This window comes from Typopeltis vanoorti, chromosome 8 (genome assembly GCF_054136105.1).
Source record: "Typopeltis vanoorti isolate ZY-2024b chromosome 8, IOZ_Tvanoo_1.0, whole genome shotgun sequence".
NCBI classification, from domain to species: Eukaryota; Metazoa; Arthropoda; class Arachnida; order Uropygi; family Thelyphonidae; genus Typopeltis; species Typopeltis vanoorti.
The window spans coordinates 44,688,220-44,708,839 of NC_143556.1; the positions used below are offsets into that span (position 1 = coordinate 44,688,220).

Below are 20,620 nucleotides of genomic sequence, written 5' to 3' on the forward strand. Positions count from 1 at the left end.
AAAAGCAAACAGTGTCTCTAAGAGATGAAAGTGGAAAATTAGTTATAGAAGAAGAGAACAAAGCAGATTTGGATAAAGTATGTAATAGACAGAAAACTATAAATATAAGAGATAACATACAAGGGCCAGCTATTCTGAAATGTGAAATAGAGAATGCTATAAAACAGGAAAAGCCAGTGGACCAGATGATGTGTAAACAGAATTTTTAAAATTAATAGACCAGATAACATCAAACTTCTTGAAAAACTGTTCAATAAAATATATGAAAGTGGCAAATTTCCATCAGATTGGCTGAAGTCTGTGTTTATCACTATCCCAAAGAAACCCAAAGCAAATTCCTGCGGTGACTTCCGACTTAATAGTCTAATGAGCCAAACATTGAAAATATTTTTTAAAATAATTGAGAATCGCATCTATAGAAAAAGTGAAGAAACTCTGAGTGAAACACAGTTTGACTTTCAGAATGGTTTTGGTACTCGAGAGGCCCTTTTCTGTGCCTAAATATTGATACAAAAATGCATAGATAAACAGAAATCTGTCTTTATGTGTTTCATAGATTTCGAAAAAGCGTTCGACAAAGTCAGACACACTAACTTAATAGAAGTCCTTCAACAAATAAGGCTAGACGAAAAAGACAAGACTAATAAGAAATCTGTATTGAAGTCAATTAGTTTACCATTCAATTAGACAACATTACCACCAGTGATATTAACATCAAAAGAGGAGTGGGACATGGATGTGTGCTCTCACCACTCTTTTTCAACGTATACTCAGAGGTAATCTTTAAAAAGGCATTAGAAGAATGTCCAGAGAGAATCACAATAAATGGAAAGATTGTTAGCAACCTATGATATGCAGATGATGCCATGCTAATTGCAGATAACATCACTGATCTCCAAAAACTCATTGACAGAGTATACATAGAAAGCCAAAGCATGGGGAATAAATATAAACATCAACAAGACAAAATACATGGTCATAAGCAAACATCCAACCTCATCAATGAAACTGACACTCAATGGGAAAAATATTGATCAAATGTCAAGGTATAAATATCTTGGTTGCTGGCTTAATGAAAAGTGGGATCCTGAAATAGATATAAAGACAAGGATTGAAGTTGCATGGCAGTGATAATGAGAATGAAAATGAGAACATTATTCTGCAATAAAGTCTAAACATAGAAGTCAGATGCCGAATGCTGAAATGTTACGTCTGGTTCATTCTGCTCTATGAAGTTGAAACATGGACATTGCAGGTGACAACCATCAAGAAAATTGAATCCTTTGAGATGTGGCTATGTAGAAGAATGCTAAAGATATCATGGACAGAAAAAATTACCAATGAAGATGTCTTAAAATCCATTGGCAAAGCCAAAGATCTCATACAATCAAGAAATGAAAAACATCATATTTTGGCCACATCGTGAGAAATGGCAAATACCAACTTCTACAAACTAGTTTGGTAGAAGAAAAAGATTATCTTGGTTTGACAACAACATCAAGACGTGGACAGGAAAGAGCAGCATATAACTGCTCAAATTAAGGTGATGCAGTTTGTTGTTAACTGCTCAAATTAATCAAGAATGCAGTTTGTTCTCCAAGATGGTTGCTGACCTTTGATAAAAGATAGCACCATAAGAAGATATATTAAATCAAACCGGTGAGAGAGGGCAACCCTGATGTACTCCTCTATTTATTGGTTTCCAGCTTGATGTTAAATTATTGTACTTCAGAGATATTTTATTATTGTGATATATATATATTAAATAAGGCTCTGAAGAGTTGGTTTGGTATTTCATATTCTTCCAGGATTTCCCATAGTTTTTCTCTGATAATTTTATCAAATGTTTTGATGTAATCTATAAAAGCAATGCGTGTTTTTATGTTCATTTCTCTGTGTTTTACAATTAGTAATTTTAATGTAAATGCAGATGAAAAACCTGCCTTTTCTGAATCCATTTTGTTCTTCTGTTAATTTTGGGTCTACTATATGTTTAAGTTGATATGCTTAGATTTTTGCATATACTTTATAACAGGTACTAAGTAAGCTGATGTCACAATAATTTTACAGATGTGTCCTTTTTTGTAGATGGGGATATAACTATTGATTCTTTCCAATCTTGTTGGCATTTTCCTTCTTTCCAAATCATATTATAAAAGTTAAGTAACCTGAGCAAGAATTCAAGTCCTGCATATTTGATAAGTTCCAAGTTTATATTGTCTTTTCCTGGAGCCTTTCCTGTTTTGCTTTGGGTTAATGCTTCTGTTAATTCTTTTAGAGTGATGTTTTCCAAGTTGTCCAAGATGTTTACGAAGGGTGGTTTTCTGTTTGAATGTTTTCATCAAGTCACCAACCAGTTTTGACCTTTATTGATGTCTCTTCAGTGGGAGCCAGACCCAGAAGGTGATACTAAGGTTGAAGTGAGGCAGAAGTCATATTTTCATTTACAAGTTGCCAAAAGGCGTCATACCTTATTATCAAATTACTCTGGATCAGAGAAAAGCTGTTGGAAGTTTTTTCACTTGGTTATGTTATAAATTAAAGATACTAAGAAATTATATACTTCGTTTAATCCTTTATCCAAGTGTAAGCAAAGAAATTTTGCTCCTGAAGTATTTTCAGAACCTTAGTATCACCTCTGGGTTTCCAGACCCACAGGTGATACTAAGAGACGTGAATAAATGTCGAAACCAGTCTGTGTAGTGACCCTTCCCATAATGCATAGCATTATACATGTCCACAAGAAGATGTGCTTTGCATTATGGGATACTGAGGCAAGTGATGTGAAGTCTTAGCTTTCTGCCCCAGTCCTGAAAATACTTCAGGCTAAAACTTTCTTTGCTTACACTTGGATAAAGGATTAAACCAAGTACGTAATTTCTGATTTCTTTAATTTATAGTATAGCCAAGTGAAAAAAACTTCCAACAATGCAGTAGCAACAGTGCATTCAGTGGCAACCTCCCTCAGCACTTGGATATAACAGTTCCTCTGTTGATTTTGTGTTTGAAAAATATGTTATTTGTGTATTTATTGTTAAATAATTCACAATATTTTGTGCAATATGGCCCTTATATGCCCAATTAAAAAACCTAGTGAAGAATCACAGAAAAAGAGGCAAGCAATTGATCTTGAAAAGAAGTTGCAAGTTTAACGATAGCGACAAAGCAATGACAAGTTCCTATCAGTGATTGGAAAAGCTACTTCCATCATGCTTGATTCGAACCCAGAAGGCATCAACATTACTGACCTTTGCTATGGAAACTCTTGTAAAAATTTGGGAAGTGCTCTTGTTTATTGTTTTCCAGTGTATGTATTATAATTAATAGTAAAATGTCTGAACTTAATTATAATGACTTGCAATAATAAATGCTATGACTGAAATCTTAATGATGCTGCCATTTCCTATACAATCAAAATTAAAAGTTATCAATCTTTAATTCTGTTTCTGTTTGCTCCTAATTTAATGAATTAGTTGTTTTGTTTAACAAGTTTAATTAATTACTGGTATGACTAATACAGTTCTGTTATTTATTTATTTTCTTTTATTATTATTATTTTTTTGTGCCACCACAATAAATACAGGTCTAGTCAAAACTATGGTGGCAAAAAGCCTTTTCTAGTATATATTACATAAGAAGTGAATTTTAGATAACTAGACATTTCGTTCATTTTTATTTTAAAGTTATATAAGTATATTGAATACATAATTATTTTTGCTAGATTGAAGGTCCACAATTCCCTGAAATTACATTAGAGATGTTAGAAGAATTTTGTGGAAACAAAACTAACAAGTAAGTTGACTTTTCATTCATATTTAATTAGAAATCTCATCCAATGGTATTTTTAACAGTTTGTTCTCAGAATACCTGGTTATTGTAGGCGTAGGTTTCTGTGGTTTAGCAGTTCATAAGAAAGATTGCGGTAATTGGACCATATGTTTATTAAGATAAATAAAAATAAAAACAAACCCGACAAGTTTCGTAAGTTGTTTGACTTACATCTTCAGGGGTCAAAGGTAACTAAAAGTTTAAACACAAGAAATGAGAAATTACTCAAAATAGTTCATTCTATGCAGTTGTGGCCATCTAACTGTTCATTAAATTAAATATTCTAATGCAGATTCAGTGCAATGCTAAGTTTGAAACAATGCTGGATGCTGTCACGTTCTGTTGTTCATGTTCACATTGTCTGAGGTCTGACTTGGGTATATTTTTTTTATCAATGCTGACCAAACTTGGTGTAGAATTAGGCCCTGGTTTTTGTTGCATTTGTTGAAATTCTAAGCATGTTTGCAGCTTCTTTAAATTTCCTTGTGTAACAGTTTTTTTCAGTGTAAGACATGTTTGTTTTTTGCCAGAGTATATTATGGCCGTTGAAAGTTGTATGGTATGCTAGGCCTGATTTGTGTTCTCTTCTTTTTTGCATCTCTTTTTGGTGTTCGTTGATGCAAATTTTCCCCTGATCTTCCTATCTGGCCTACGTAGCAGATGCCACAGGAACAATGAATTTTATAAACACCTGGATTTTTTAAAGTATGATGTGGAGGTTTTGGGGGATGTAGAAATCTTGAAATTTTTTCCAGCAGTAGAAAAACATCAAAGTAGCAACTTTGATGTTATGTTTGTTTAGTAATTTGACCATTTTGTCTGTAACATTCTTGATGTATGGAAGCGTGATTGCATTCTTGAAATGTTGCTTTTTTGAGATGCTTGTAGGATGTGTGTTGAGGATTTTTTTGATTGTTTTAGGTTCATAACCATTTTTTTTGAAGATTAAATATTGAAATTCTTCATTTCTCTGTTTCTCTGTGCTGGAAATAAGTTCTGTCTCTCAAGGTTTTAATTAAACTCATTTTTTGTGAGGGGTGGTGGTGTGAGGCTGCATTAAGAAATCTTCCTGTGTTGGTGGGTTTTCTATAGATGGAGAAGGATAATTTATTATCTTTTTCATTGACTTCTATTAGGATATCAAGAAAGGGAAGTTTTTTATGTTCTTGTTCCAAAGTAAATTTTGTGTTGTGTATATTATTCAGGTAATCTTTGAAAGCAGTTAGTTCCTCTGTTGTTCCTGGCCATATGATGAAAGTATCGGTTTGTTTTTTATTGTTATTTATCTTAATAAACATGTGGTCCAATTACCGGAATCTTTCTTATACCTGGTTATGTTTTGATTAAAATATTAGTAAGGGGAATACCTTTACTCTAATCCTCTTTATTGGTGATAATTAATCAAAACCTGGTTCTGTTTTGATTAATTTATTAGTAAGGGGATACCTTTACTCTAATCCTCTTTATTGGTGAAATGGGGTTTGGAATTAACTGTTCTTAAAAAAAAGTTAAATAAATTAAAGGTTAATGTGAACAAATGCAGTGCATATATAAAAAACATTGGAGAATGAAATTAGTGATCTTGTAGAAACCATGTACCTGCCTAGTATTAGAGGTATATTATTATTATTATTATTATTATTGCACCTTCCATGGAGTCGGCAGATTCATCGTAGTATGTTCATTCAACTGAGAACATATTTATCATACCGAATCTTAAAATCCTTAACACTCCTTGCATTAACAACACATTCTGATAACGTATTCCATTTACTGACAGTTCTCCATGTAAAAAAAACTACTCCTCATACCCCTCTTCACCACATTCTTAGTAACTTCCAGGGATGGCATCTGGTTTTTTTCCCCTTCTTGCCTTCTACTCTTTTTATAATCTGCTCTGGATTAATCTGATAAAATCCTCTCACTGACTTAAATGTCTCCAAAGTCCTGATATTGTCTTAGTCACTCATCTCTGGACCCTCTCCAATGTTTCTGCATCACACTGAAAACAAGATGACCAAATTTGACCACAATAGTCAAATCTTTATACATTGGCACAACTACTTCCTTATCCCTGTCAAGACTCCAGCATTATCACATCTTATATTTCTGTCTTCTAAGGTACTTTTTACTGTATCTATCCACCTATATCTTTGTCTTCCTGCAGGTCTTTTCCTGCCAACCTGACAGAGAACACTTGTTTTGGTTTACTTTATACTTTATTAAAGATTAATGTACTTTATACAGTATATTAATCTTTCCTCTCCAGTTTTAAGTGACCATAATGCCTGAGATTACTCTGTAACACATTCCTGGATGCATACAATGTCAAGTTCTTTCCTAATATCCTCATTTTTAATATGATATTGCAAGTAACATTAGCTACTTATGTGGCGCTTTTTGGAATTGTCAGTTATTGTTTAATTTTAGCTTAAAATGTACTGAAGATGCCTGTGACATGCAGGCGAAAATTATACTATTAAACAATCTTTTTACGTGAGTTTTTCCGTTATTAATTTTGTATTTAATAGATGAGTTTAATTCCTTTCAAAGATCATTTGAACAACTTGCATCCCAATATAAAATTCACACTTCAACTAGAACAACACAACAAATTACCATTCCTTGATATCCTTGTTGAAGTAAACGATGAGGAGAAAAGGTTATCCTTTTCTGTATACAAAACCTACCACAACAGGAAGATTTTTAAATGCCATTTCACACCACCATCCATTGAAAAAAATAGGCATAATCAAAACTTTATAAGTCAGTGCATACAGTATATCAAGCTCATCAGTTAAAAGGAATGAAGAACTGCACTACCTAAGACACAACCTTGTACGTAATGGTTTGAATCCAAGGTGACCACAAAAATTCTTAATACATCTTCTGCAACTCCCTTAAACAATATTTCAAGAATGCAATCATGTCGCCTTACATCAAGAATGTTGCAGACAAAGTGGATGTGTTTATAAAAGAAAATGTTCATATAGAGGATATTATCATAATATTAATCCTACTGGCTGCGCCATTGTTTAAATATAGGATTTTTATTTATTTTATCCTGTTATAGAGATGATCTCTATTCAACAATTTTTTTTTTTTTTTTTCTGAGTGTACCTATATATATATGCCCAAGGGTTCACTCCAATTGGTACAATGACCTCTTTTTTATTATTGCTTTCAGAATCCAAGAAATCACTGACTCAAGACCAAAATAAAAATAAACACATTTAATAAAACAAAAACAATATATATAGACTTCAAACAAATTTTACAAAACTATAACTAACTACAGAATTAATTGGATCCAAGGCCTTTTAAAAATAAACTTACACTTAAGACTAGACTAAACACTTTGTTTTCACAATGACAAAATGTTCATAGCCAGTTTCTTTCTCTGTCAAGGGCCCTTTTCCGAATATATATGACTTTATTCTTCATTTTCATAGGATCCTTTCTCATCCCTCATGTAGCACACATTAATTCTTCCTGACTCAGTTCTGTCTTCTCTTCAGTAGAAATAATAGTTAGATCCGGCGTTCTTAAGACAGATGAAACTTCCTAATCAGAGTTTTTTCGAACATTACTTTAGAACATAAATAGCAATTTCTTCTTTTATTCACTAATGCTTATTGACAGTCTTAACTCTTCCACTTTAAAAAATTCACAGTTCTACAATTCCCTTTTCAGAATCTACTATAAATCTTCCAATTAGCGTTTCCTCGATTATTCCTTTTAAAAATATCTATAGCATTATTTTCTTTTAATGTATCAATACTTATTCCACTTTGAAACTTCATAGTTCCACGATTCCTTTTTTGGAATATACTGTTAATTTTCCTCCGACTGTCACATAAAAAAACTCGATTTCCTCCGAATCTAAATGTCTGCTGTCCTGTGTTATAATTTCCTCCCGAACCCTCTTCTTGTTTTTTCTCCGTTACCCTTTTACCGAATGCTCTTCTTGTTTTTTCTCCATTACCCTTTTACCGAACGCTCTCCTTGTCAGCTGTCAATCACATATCAAACTTCTCGGCAAGCATGTGCTCTCCATGAAACTGGCAAGCAAAAAGTTAGTTATAATGACTGACACGTAGATTCCATTAGCATAATGAGGATGTCTCTTCAAAACACAACACTTAATATTTTAAACTACTATAAAACTTTTTAAAGTAATACAACTATTCAAATCCAGTAAGTACATAAATTTTTTAAATGCTTTACATATCACTTTGACAAAATAATTTCAATAACGGGCACATCGCAAGTGCCGACAATGCGTGTTATGAAACTAAAACTAATAAACATTCTAATATAAACAATACGTAAAAATATTCAGAATTTTAAATTATGATTATTTTTACATCAGTTTCATCTTTCTCTAATTTTTTTTTTTTTTTAATTTTAAATATTTAATCTATATTTAACAGATCTTTTAAATCTTCTTCCTTGATCTTAAATAATAATGTGATTCTTGCTGATCATTATTTACACTTTCGGAATCACTAGTTTCAGAATCATCTGATATTAGAGATAATTCAGAATTTTCTTCTTTCAATTTACTATACTTAGAAATCTCATTTCTATATTTTTCAAATATTTCACTTAAATTATTTGAATTATGCCTTAAATCTACAGAATCATTAATATCAGAATCAAATTCTATAGGTGTCTGAGATTCTTTATTCTTATTAACTAAATTAGAGATATTTTCACATTCCTCTGGCTTACTTAACTCTGTATTAACTAACCTAAGATATTCTGCTGCTATTTCATCCATGTTAGAATCAGTTTGATTATCATCACTCTTACATTATCTGAATTATGCACACGTTGGGATTTCTAAAATTTTCTGCACTAGGTTTTGTTTTACCCAAATTTCTTAATTTTCTCCCTTGCTGTGTATTTGAAATATGAGGTTTAAAACTATTCCATTTCCTACTATTTGATTGTGAGTGAGATGCACAAATAGTATTAGGAAAACAACTCTCATGCTTCAATATTCTATTTATATTGTCTCCTAATATAACTAAATTTCTACTCCCTAAAAAATACTTTTTTAACCTATCAGAGTGTACATTTATAATTTTACTAGGATTTTTGACATCTTGAATCCTAAAATTCACAGGAGAAAATTTCTCTAAAATTCTATATGGACCTAAAGCTTTCCTTCCTAATTTCCTAACTCTTTTTATACTAGATTTATCATCTAACAATACTAAATCTCTTAATGCATTTCTAAAACGATTAATATACTGTCTTGTTGTCTGTGAACCTTGTTCTTTATTCATCTTATGAATAACATGAATTTTAGATTTCTCTTCATTTTGACTAAAATAGTTATTCCTAGACAATTCATCATCATCAGATCCTAGAGATCTAGATAGGTAATCTGCTACTATATTTCTTTTTCCTGGAATATAAATCAGATCAATATTATATTCTTGCAGTTTTAGTGCCTACCTAATTATGCATTGATTTTTATCCTTCATAGTACTTAGGAATGGCAGAGGTTGGTGATCAGATCTTATTTTAATAGGTTGTCCTAACAATAAGTATCTAAATTTTCTCAATGGAAAAATTATTGCTAGTGCTTCCTTTCTCTATGGTTGAATAATTCAATTCTGGACCTGATAATTTTCTACTTATAAAAGCTACTGGCTTAAAATATTCTCCTTCTTTCTGTTCTAATACAGCAGCAATGCAATCATTTGAAGCATCAGCAGAAAGATAAAATACTTCACCAAACTTAGGATAAATGAGAACTGGAGCTTTAGTCAATGCCAGCTTTAGTTTGTCAAATGCTTCTTGTGGGTTTCAATAGCTGTGAACAATTAGGAATAAATTTCCTATAGAAATTTAACATACCAACTTGCCTAACTGTTTTAGGAGGTTTAGCTGTTAATATGCCTTCTACATTTGACTGAGTTGGCATAATTCCTTTGCTACTGATTTTATGACCTAAATACTCAACCTCTTTTAAGAAAAATTGGCATTAAGTGCACTTTAAAGATAGATTTGCTTCATCTAGTCTCTTTAAAACATTCCATAGAATTTTACAATGGCTATCTATATCCCTTGAATAGATTAGTAGATCATCCTGAAAACAGATGACTCCATTTCCCAACATATCTGATAACACAGAATTCACTAATTCTGTGTTATCAGATTCTGCTATGTCATTCCGGAATGACATAGCAGAATTTCTTGCACCTTGTGGTAATCAACATAGTTGATGTTTCTGCCATCTAGTAGTAAATGCGAAGTATTTTCTGTCTTCTTTCTTCAAAGGGATCTGAAAGTATCCAGAATTAAAATCCAGTTTTGTAAAATATTGTGCTCCTTCTAAACAGATCAATAATTCCTCAATTTTACACAGAGGGAAATCAATAGGCCTTGTAATCTTATTGATGGCTCTCAAGTCTAAGACAAATCTCAGGCTTCCATTTGGCTTTTCAATTAAGATGAATGGACTGTTCCACTGAGAATTTGACTTCTCAATTATTCCTGCCCTTTCATATTCCTGCAGTAGTTTCTGGCAACGCTCCATATATTTCAGTGGAGTTTGATATTGCCTAATATAAATAGGAGATTGAGTACAAATCTGCATTGAGTGTTCTACTGCATTTGTGCAAGACATTGAAACAATATCCTCTGTGAAAACACCAGAGAAAAATTCAAAGGCAGATTTAAAGAATTTCAGAATTCTATCCTTTTCTTCACTAGTAATTGCTGATTTCATTGAATTCTACACCAAATTCTCTTTTAATCCCTCATTATTTTCCCTCTCATCTTTCTTTAGACTCTCAATATTGAACACTTGATCATTATCATCAGGTTGTTTAAAAACTTCAGGAGATTGCTCTAATTTTCCAATGTCACCTGATATCCTGTCTAAACAGCATTCTAGTCCACACAAGGACACTGTACCATCACCAAAATTACATGCAAAACCGTGACATTTCAGAAAATCAATTCCAAATATTACTTGTACATTTGGATTAGATGATTCTGGGAGAACTATTAATGGATGACAAACTTTCAATGGAAAACAAGGAATTGAAATAAAAACATTGATTTGCTTATCAGCTGAAATTTCTGATTCAAATATACCCTTTAATTTAATTTGTTAGCTTAAAACTGAAATGTCATTTGGAATTATAGATTTAATTCTGTTAAACAAACTATAAGAAATGAGTGAAATATGTGCATCCGTGTCAAGTAAGATTTCACAAGGCACATCTTCAATAAATCCTTGTAGAACTGTCAAAGGATTACCTCCATTAGCATAAGGAGCTAATGATACATCAAACTCTCTTTTAGGGTTGGAGCTGTCTTTAGCTTTACCCATGTCTAATGAGTAGTTTGACATTTCTGTCCTTGCCAGTATAATATTGGAATAATAATTATTTTCAGATTTTCCTTTATTCTCTGATTTCTTATGTTGAAAACAAGATTTATCCCTAACATAACAGTCTTTAGCAAAATGACCTGGTTTACTGCATCTAAAGCATCTTGGAACATATCTCCTCTGAGATGTTTTATTCCTGTCAATACTATTAGGATTTACAAAAGAAAGATTGATTATCTGTAGGATTCTTGGATGTTGTCAAATCAGATATCATCTTAAACAGAAGTTCCTGCCCTTCTACTATTGGTCTCTGTTGTCTTTCTGTTTCTTCATTAAGAAATGTTTTCAGTTCCTCTAATTTTCCCAAATCATGTAATTGTACCTTGGAATCAGATTCTGGAAAATTTTCTGTTAGATTTACAGAAATTTCCTTAGACTGTTTCTTTTTCCTAGCACCTTTTAATTTTTGAAACTTTCCTTCTCTCACTTTATCTGCAGCCACAATGTTAGGAGAATGAGTTTTATTATACTGAAAAGAGTTTACTATTTTCAGTGTAATGATTGTTTATTATTTGCAGAATGAAATATATCTCTAAGTCTCTCTTCCTATTCCTTAACAAGTTGAAAACACTGGTCAAGATTTTTAACCTTTTCTTGTATGCTGTTTCTTTCAAATTATCTTTAAGGCCATGCCTAAAATGATTAAACAGCAGACGAAACATTAAATTTATGAGCAATGCTCCAAAGTCTATGATAATATTCTGAAACAGACTCCCTATTACCTTGAATGCACTGTTGAATATTCTAAATGTTAGGCCCTGATTCTCTTACACTTGAAAATTCTGATATTAGCAAACTTTTAAAAGTTGCATAACTGTCAGTGTCTCTCAGTAAAGGAGATGTGTTTAAGAATGCTTTTGACTTTGCCCAATAATTTATTACGAAGTATAATCAACAAATGAAAATCTGACCATTTTCCTAAATCTTTAATTTTTTCTGCATATTTAAAAAATATTTCTATGCTTTCACTACTATCTCCTGAGAAAGAAGGTATTACAAAACTTGGATTAACAAACTTAAAAAATTCTTCATCTTTAACTGAAGAAACTTCACTACCAGAAATGCAATCTCCTGTAGCCATTTTACTTGAGTCAAGATTTATTTTTTGGATTCTAAAATAGTCAAGTCATAACCAATCCTATCCTGTTGACTGCACTATTGTTAATTGAAAAGATTGTTAAATTATTTTAATCTTGTTTATATTATAAAGATTTTTAATTAATATTAATCCAGTTTGTCTGCGCCATTGTAAAAAGAAAGGATTTTTATTTATTTTATCCTGTCATAGAGATGATCTCTGTTCAACAATTATTTTTTTTATTTCCGAGTACCTGTATATGCACAAGGATTCACTCCGATTGGTGCAACGACCTCTTTTTTATTATTGCTTTCAGAATCCAAGAAATCACTGACTCAAGACCAAAATACAAAATAAACACATTTGATAAAATAAAAACAATATATATAGACTTCAAACAAATTTTACAAAACTATAACTAACTACAGAATTAATTGGATCCAAGGCCTTTTAAAAATAAACTTACACTTAAGACTAGACTAAACACTTTGTTTTCACAGTGTCAAAATGTTCATAGCCAGTTTCTTTCTCTGTCAAGGCCCTTTTCCGAAAATATATGACTTTATTCTTCATTTTCATAGGGTCCTTTCTCATCACTCATGTAGCACACATTAATTCTTCCTGACTCAGTTCTGTCTTCTCTTCAGTAGAAATAATAGTTAGATCCGGCGTCCTTAAGACAGATGAAACTTCCTAATCAGAGTTTTTCGAACATTACTTTAGAAAGAAAATAGCAATTTCTTCTTTTATTCACTAATGCTTATTTGACAGTCTTAACTCTTCCACTTTAAAAAATTCACAGTTCTACGATTCCCTTTTCGGAATTTACTATAAATCTTCCAATTAGTGTTTCCTCAAATATTCCTTTTAAGATGATCTATAGCAATATTTTCTTTTATTTATCAATACTTATTCCACTTTGAAACTTCATAGTTCCACGATTCCTTTTTTGGAATATACTGTTAATTTTCCTCCGACTGTCACATAAAAAAACTCGATTTCCTCCGAATCTAAATGTCTGCCGGCTTGTGTTCTAATTTCCTCCCGAACGCTCTTCATGTTTTTTCTCTGTTACTCTCATACCAAACACTCTCCTTGTCAGCTGTCAATCACACATCAATCTTCTTGGCGAGCATGCGCACTCCATGAAACTGTCAAGCAAGAAGTTAGGTATAATGGCTGACACATAGATTTCATTAGCGTAAGAAAGATGTCTCTTCAAAACATAACACTTAATATTTTAAACAACTATAAAATTTTTTAAAGCAATACAACTATTCAAATCCAGTAAGTACATAAATTTTTTAAATGCTTTACATATCACTTTGACAAAATAATTTCAATAATGGGCACATCACAAGTACTGACAATGCACGTTATGAAACTAAAACTAATAAATATTCTAATATAAACAATATGCCACAAGCCATCAACTACACACCACCATCTACTGCTAATAATAGATATGCAGACACTCAATTTATCTTTCATATTCTAATAATATATATATATATATATAGATATAGATATATTGGAGGTGTCTGTTTAATATTGCCAAGTGCTGCAAGGTCTTGAAATTTGGTAGCCAAGGTTGGGATGCAGATTATACAATTAAAGGAGAAATTTTGAACAAGGTGAAGGAGATGAGAAATCTAGGAGTGATGGTGGATAGAGGCTTAAAATTTAGGGGTCACATTGCTAAAAGTGTAAGAAACATCCCAATGGATTATGGCAATAATGAAGAGAACATTGACATGCAGAAGCAAAGAGGGTATTGGTTCCCCCTGTATAAAACTTTGTTCAGACCACATACTACTGCGTGCAAATTTGATTGCCTGGTTTACAAGGGGATGAGGATATATTTGGCAAAGAGCCTTGTGAATGGAAGAAGAGGGATTATGATTGAGACATAATTTGGTGAAGAATTGTTACCAGATTAATGTGGAGAAGATTTTCATTGAGTAGAGGTAGGCAGGGATAGAACTAGAGGCCATCCATGGAAGCTATATAAGGAGGGTGTGAGCAGGAGAGTGAGAAGTGAGTGGAATGCATTGCCTGAAAGGATAATATTTTAAATTTTATATAGCTCATATTCATCTATATCTCCCACCTGACTTATACTCTGAACTCTGGAAATGCAGTCCTATGGCTTCCTGTAAACAACAACCCTTGATTGTTTCCCAAACTTTCCTCCAAGCTGTGTTTAAGTGCCATATCTCTGCTCTATAGTTCACATGTATCCCTTCTTTAAAAAATCTGCATATTCAGTTACCTCTTATCTAATTAAATTTTTTTCAAAATCATCCTGTTCATTGTTCATTGTTTAGTAATTTTCCAGATTTTTATATTTTATTTTAATTTTGAATCACTCTCATTCAATTAATCTTTTATCTTGCATTAAATATTAAGAAATGTAATTTAGTTTTTCATAGTAACCTTGTTCAATCATTCATATCACTGTATCACCACACACACACACTTCCTTATTGGCATACAGCATTGCAGAAATGCCAGATATTATCTCTCTTTCTTAGGAACTTATGTAAATTTTATGCTACTTCAAAATTGGTGTCTGTTGCCTTTTGCCTTTCTGTGCAGTCCTTGACCTATGCATTCTGTAATCCTACCTATCTATGTTATCTTTATGTTGATTTAATTAGTCTCCATGCCTTCTTTTTTCAATTCACTCACTTAGATCCAAGACTATTCCAGTACTCACTGCAAACATGACCAGATAAGTAACCTGATTTAGAAATTCTTCTTACTTTCTAGGATAATTTTTAGATATGTGGCAAGTAGAAGGAAGAATGATCATGGAAAGATAAAATTAAGGGATGGAAGTGATAAAATGGTAACTGCTGCAGAAGACATTGTTGAGGTATTCAGTGATCAATTTATAAGCGTGTTTCATCCTGATCAGGGCGGAATCATGAGGAACTTAAGTGTAGAAGACATAGGAGAGGATAGGTTAATTGTGCGTGAGCAGGAGGTATTTGAGGAAATAAATAACCTTGATGTTAATAAGGTGATAAGATTTGATGACATATCACCACGCATCTTAAGGGAATGTTCCAGGGAACTGGCAGTAGCATTTGCATGCCTGTTTAATGAATTTTGTAACAGCACAGGTTCCAAGGGAGTGGAAGGAGGATAAAATTATATAAAGGCGGTGATAAGGCTGTAGCTTCAAATTATAGGCTGGTCTGTATATCTGGAGTTGTGGTGAAGGTCATGGATGGTGAGAAGTAGGATACAGAAATGGGTTGATAACAGCAGTATTCTCTGTGGTTATCAGCATGGGTTTGTTAAGGGTAGATCATGTTTCACTAACTTACTTATGTACTATAACAAGGTGACAAATACCTTGGACATAGGAAATGCATATATAGTGATGTACTTGGATTTTGCAAAGGCTTTTGATAGACTGCCACATGACAAGCTCTTAAATAAATTGAAACATGGCAAACTTCTGTGTTGAATCAGTGACTGGCTGTCAGATAGGTATCAGAAAGTTGTATATGGGGGGGTGCAGTATCTTGAAAGAGAATGGTCACCAGAATGCCGCAGGGGTCAGTTTTGGGGTCATTCTATGTTTATGCAATGTATAAACATACAATGTCATTGTATGTTTATAATTTGTATGTTAATGATATTGGGTTGGGTTTAACTAGTGATATCCAGCTGTTTGCAGATGATGCAAAACTGGGGAGAGCAATGCACAGTCAAGCTGACAGTTAATGCCTTACAAGAGGACTTGCATGAATTGCATGAATGGGCAGATAAGTGGAACTATCAGTTCAGTGTTGGCAAGTGTAAGGTTTTGAGATTTGGTAAGCAACGATGGGATGCAAAGCATACACTTGGTGGTGAAACTTTAAAAGAAGTAGAGAAGATGAGAGATCTAGGAGTGATGGTGGACAAGGACCTGAAATTCAGGGGCCACATTACACAAGTTGTGAAGACATCACATCGAATAATGGTAATGATGTGGAGAACCCTCACATGCAGAAATAGACAGGTTTTGATTCCATTGTATAAGACCTCGATCAGGCCTCATATGGATTATTGCGCACAGATTTGGTCGCCAGGTTTTCATGGTGATGAGGATATGTTGGAAAGGGTACAGAGAAGATTCACAAATGTAGTTAGTGGTCTTTGGAATGTGGAGTACGAGGACAGATTGAGAGATTGTAAGTTGCAGAGCCTCGTGAATAGGAGGAAGAGTGGGGGGGGATATAATTGAGACATATAAACTGGTCAGGGATTGTTATCAGGTAGACATGGATGAGATTTTTCATAGAATTGGAGAGGGGAGTATAACAAGAGGCCATTGCTGGAAACTGTATAAGGAGGGTGTGAGCAAAGGAGTGAGAAGCAGGTTTCTTTGCATGGAGGATGGTTGGTGAGTGGAATGCATTGGCTGAGTGTGTTGTGGACACAGTGAATCAGTTTAAGACCCTGTTGGATGAGCATTGTATGCAATAGTGTGTACCTCCTACGATGAGTCTCTGACTCCATGGAGGTTAAATGTTGATGATAATAATGGGCAATCATCTATAATCAGGGAGAGTGATCGTGCAGTCTTGTTCCAGGAAGTTGCTAAACATGTAGATTCTCTATCAAGAAAAGGTTTTTGTTGAACTGTAAAGCTGGTAATTATGATAAACTTAGGAGGCATCTTGGATCAGTTCCATAGCTTGAGAAGCTACAAGGAAAGAATGTCAGTAGTGCATGGGAAGTGGTCAGAGATTGTTTGAGAGAAGCAGTATCAGACTGCATAACCAAGCTCAGGAGGATAAATCTGGGAATTAAGTGGATGAGTAGAAATATAAAGCAAGAGTGCTGAAAAAAAAAAAGATGAAGAAGAAAGAAAGAAAAGGGAAACACTGTGGAGGGAATATAAAGAAAAAGGTGATGAGCATACTCAAGAGAAATACAAATTGTAAGCAAGAAGAGTGACTATTATGGTAAGAAAGGCCAAATCAGGTTATGAGAGAAAATTAGCTAAGCAGGTCAAGGTAAATCCAAAAGAGTATTTTTTATTATACAGCAAGTAAGAGAAAAAATGACTATTGTAGAATGACTTTAGTTAATGCTGATGGTAAGGTGACAGAGGCAAAAGAAATAGTTGAGTTGCTGAGTGATCATTTTGCAAAGGTGCACTTGCTGATGTGACTGACAGAGATGCCTGTCAGAATTGAGGCAGATGAACAGGAGATGTTCAGCATATTGAAAATGAGACTGGATGGCATGTCATCTATGGCAGTGTTTCTCAAATAACACTGCCATAGATGACAGTGTTATTTGAGGTACACAGATGTACACAGATTTAAGATGGGGTACACAGATATCTTGTACCCCATTTAAGATGGGGTACAAGATATCTGTGTATACCCCATCTTAAATTTTCATTATTATCAAGTACCCCTTATTAAAATAACAATAATAAATAAATAAAGTATATTTCATTGTAAATGTCTATTTTATTTGAATTTAGATGTACATGTAAACAAAAAAAAAAAAAGATTAATTTTAATAGAACAAAATTTATAAAGATACTATAAATTTTTATTTAATTTAATTAATTTATCTTCAATGAGAGGATTGAAATTGCTTATGGTGGGATAACATTTCAGCAAAATTTGGCTCTATAGTTGTTAATTTCAATCTGAGATGTGGTTCCTCTTCTTCGTCTTAATATCTACGAGGACTGAAAATCGAACTTCGCACAGATATGAACTTGGAAATGGAAAAATTAACCTTAGAGCTTTATCTGTTAATTCAGGAAAGTCATTCTGTATTTGTAGCCAAAATGATGATAACGTATTCTTGTTTTATTTATTTTTAGGAAACCTTCAGAAGCTAGTTCTGAAGGTTGCTATTCTTTTATTGGGGACAGACCCTTTGGCATAGATTTGTTGATATTGAAAGAGTATCTTATCCACTCGATATTAATGTCCAATTCAGGGAAATACTTTTCTAGATTCATTTATAAGCTTTGTAAATGCTTAGAGCTTAGAGTATGCATGGTTAAATGCAATGTATGGTCTGTACTGCTGTACGGTGCAGAAACTTGGACCTTAAAAACAACATCAATAACTTCACATCAATAACCTTAAAAACAACTTCACCGATAGGAGATGGCACTCGAAGAAGAAGAAATGCTGTGTGACGGTCATTTTCATATCATCATCAATTTGTTCATTTGAACTTACAAGCAATTCATGAAGAGATGTAAACGCATCAAATTTTCCATTACCATCCTGCTTTTTCCATAACTTCATCTTCGCCAATGTGGCGTATCTTGGACATGAAATACAGAAATTTCCTTACCTTGTAAAGACAAATTAAGATTATTTAATACATTAAATATAAACAATGCTAATTGCTAATATAAACAAGCCATTTCCAGTTATGTAAATGTTTTTTCAGTTCAAAATTTTCATCAAGAAAAACTTGTAGTTCATTCCAAAGTTCAAATAAACGAGTGAGGATTTTTCCATTAGAAAGCCAGTGAACATCGATATGGAAAAGAAATTGTGTATGATTACTCCCCATTTCTTCACAAAGTTGAGAGAAAAGTCTGGCATTTAGAGGATGGCCTTTAATATAATTTATGATTTTACAGCTTCATCCAGAACTTTTCTTAAGTGTGGCCATCATAAGTGTAGCCAAAGCCTCCCTGTGTATGCAGCAGTATGTGGCAACTTTGCACCTGGTGCTTGAATCCTTGAAACAAGCCCTTTTTTAGATCTGCCCATGGATTTCACTCTGTCCATGCTTATTCCTTCACAATGTTTCAAATCAAGCTTGTTTTGATGCATAAATGGCCTTTAATATAATTTATGATTTTACAGCTTCATCCAGAACTTTTCTTAAGTGTGGCCATCATAAGTGTAGCCAAAGCCTCCCTGTGTATGCAGCAGTATGTGGCAACTTTGCACCTGGTGCTTGAATCCTTGAAACAAGCCCTTTTTTAGATCTGCCCATGGATTTCACTCTGTCCATGCTTATTCCTTTACAATGTTTCAAATCAAGCTTGTTTTGATGCATAAATGTATTTATATTGCTGAATATTTCTTCTCCTGTTCTATGTTCTGGCAAGAGTTGGCAGAATAAAAGGGCATCATGAAGCTTTTGATTTTTTTTTTTTTTTTTTTTTTTTTAACCTAACAAACACTAGAAGATTTGCAGAATTTGTAATGTCACTGGATTCATTGACCTGCAATGCATAATAACAACTTGTTCGTATATCGGATAACAATGTTTGTTTTATATTTTCAGCCATTTCACTGATTCTTCAATGAACAGTACTATTTGAAAGGCAAATCTGATCAAAAGACCATTTTGCATTATCTCTGATCATAGTTTCTGTTATTATTTTTGCTGCAGGCTTGACCAAAGTTTCACCAATTTTTTCTGCTGCACTACTTTTTGCTATTAATAGCAACACACAATATGAAGCTTCTAAAGTCTTCATATTTTCACTTCCTAGCACAATCTACATCATATTTTGAGATTGCCCTAGGTGCAACATTATTATGAGGCCTCAAAAAAACCCGTCTATTTCAGTTAATCATATTCATACACTTTTTTTTTTTAGTTTATTGAAAATAAAAGTCAACATTTCCATAATAACTAATTTTAATAAAATGAAAATAACACAACATTGGCATACATATTTTGCATTTGCAAACGTATAAAAAGAAATCATTTCAAATTTATATTAAAAAAAATTAATAACTAAAATTTTTTTTTCTGACTTTGGTTTTAGCAAATATATCTATAATGTCATCATAATTAATCGAGTCCATTACATATGATTCAGTGCATAATAATGACAGGTCACTTATTTTATTTTCATGCAAGTTGCTTCTTAAATAATTTTTTACTCATTTCAACACTGAAAATGAGCGTTCCGTATTTGCATTTGAAATAGGCTTCGTCAAAAATATTTTTAAAAGTGTTTCTATGTTCGGAAAAGTAGAGCTTAACCCATCGTTTATAAATTTGTACATATTTTAATTCAAGAATTTTCTTCCTTTATCACTATTAAAAATTGCTTAACTTCATCAATAAATTTTTCTGAGTCAATATCAGTCCCATAAGTTTGTGAATACTAGTCTTTTACTTGTCTTGATCTATATTTTTCTTCAAAAAATGTCATTACATATCTAATATGTCTAAATAGCTTTCTGCTCATTCATTAATTTCGATAAGCTGATTCAAAATTAGCTTATTGAAAATGACATTAAAAGTATTAACAGTGAAATTTTCTTTCCCATGTAATATAATCTCAT

The 20,620-nt window shown here is 32.8% G+C and overlaps 1 protein-coding gene across 3 annotated transcripts in view; it reads left to right on the forward strand.

The window, feature by feature from the left end:
* Swt1 (Swt1 RNA endoribonuclease) overlaps positions 1 to 20,620 on the forward strand; it is a 368,135-nt gene that overhangs the window by 340,619 nt on the left and 6,896 nt on the right. For all 3 annotated transcript variants that reach the window (XM_090396646.1, XM_090396647.1, XM_090396648.1), the window contains one exon: positions 3,722 to 3,792. In XM_090396646.1, coding sequence (XP_090252772.1) covers positions 3,722 to 3,792 — 71 coding nt within the window. The remainder of the gene's footprint in view (positions 1 to 3,721; positions 3,793 to 20,620) is intronic.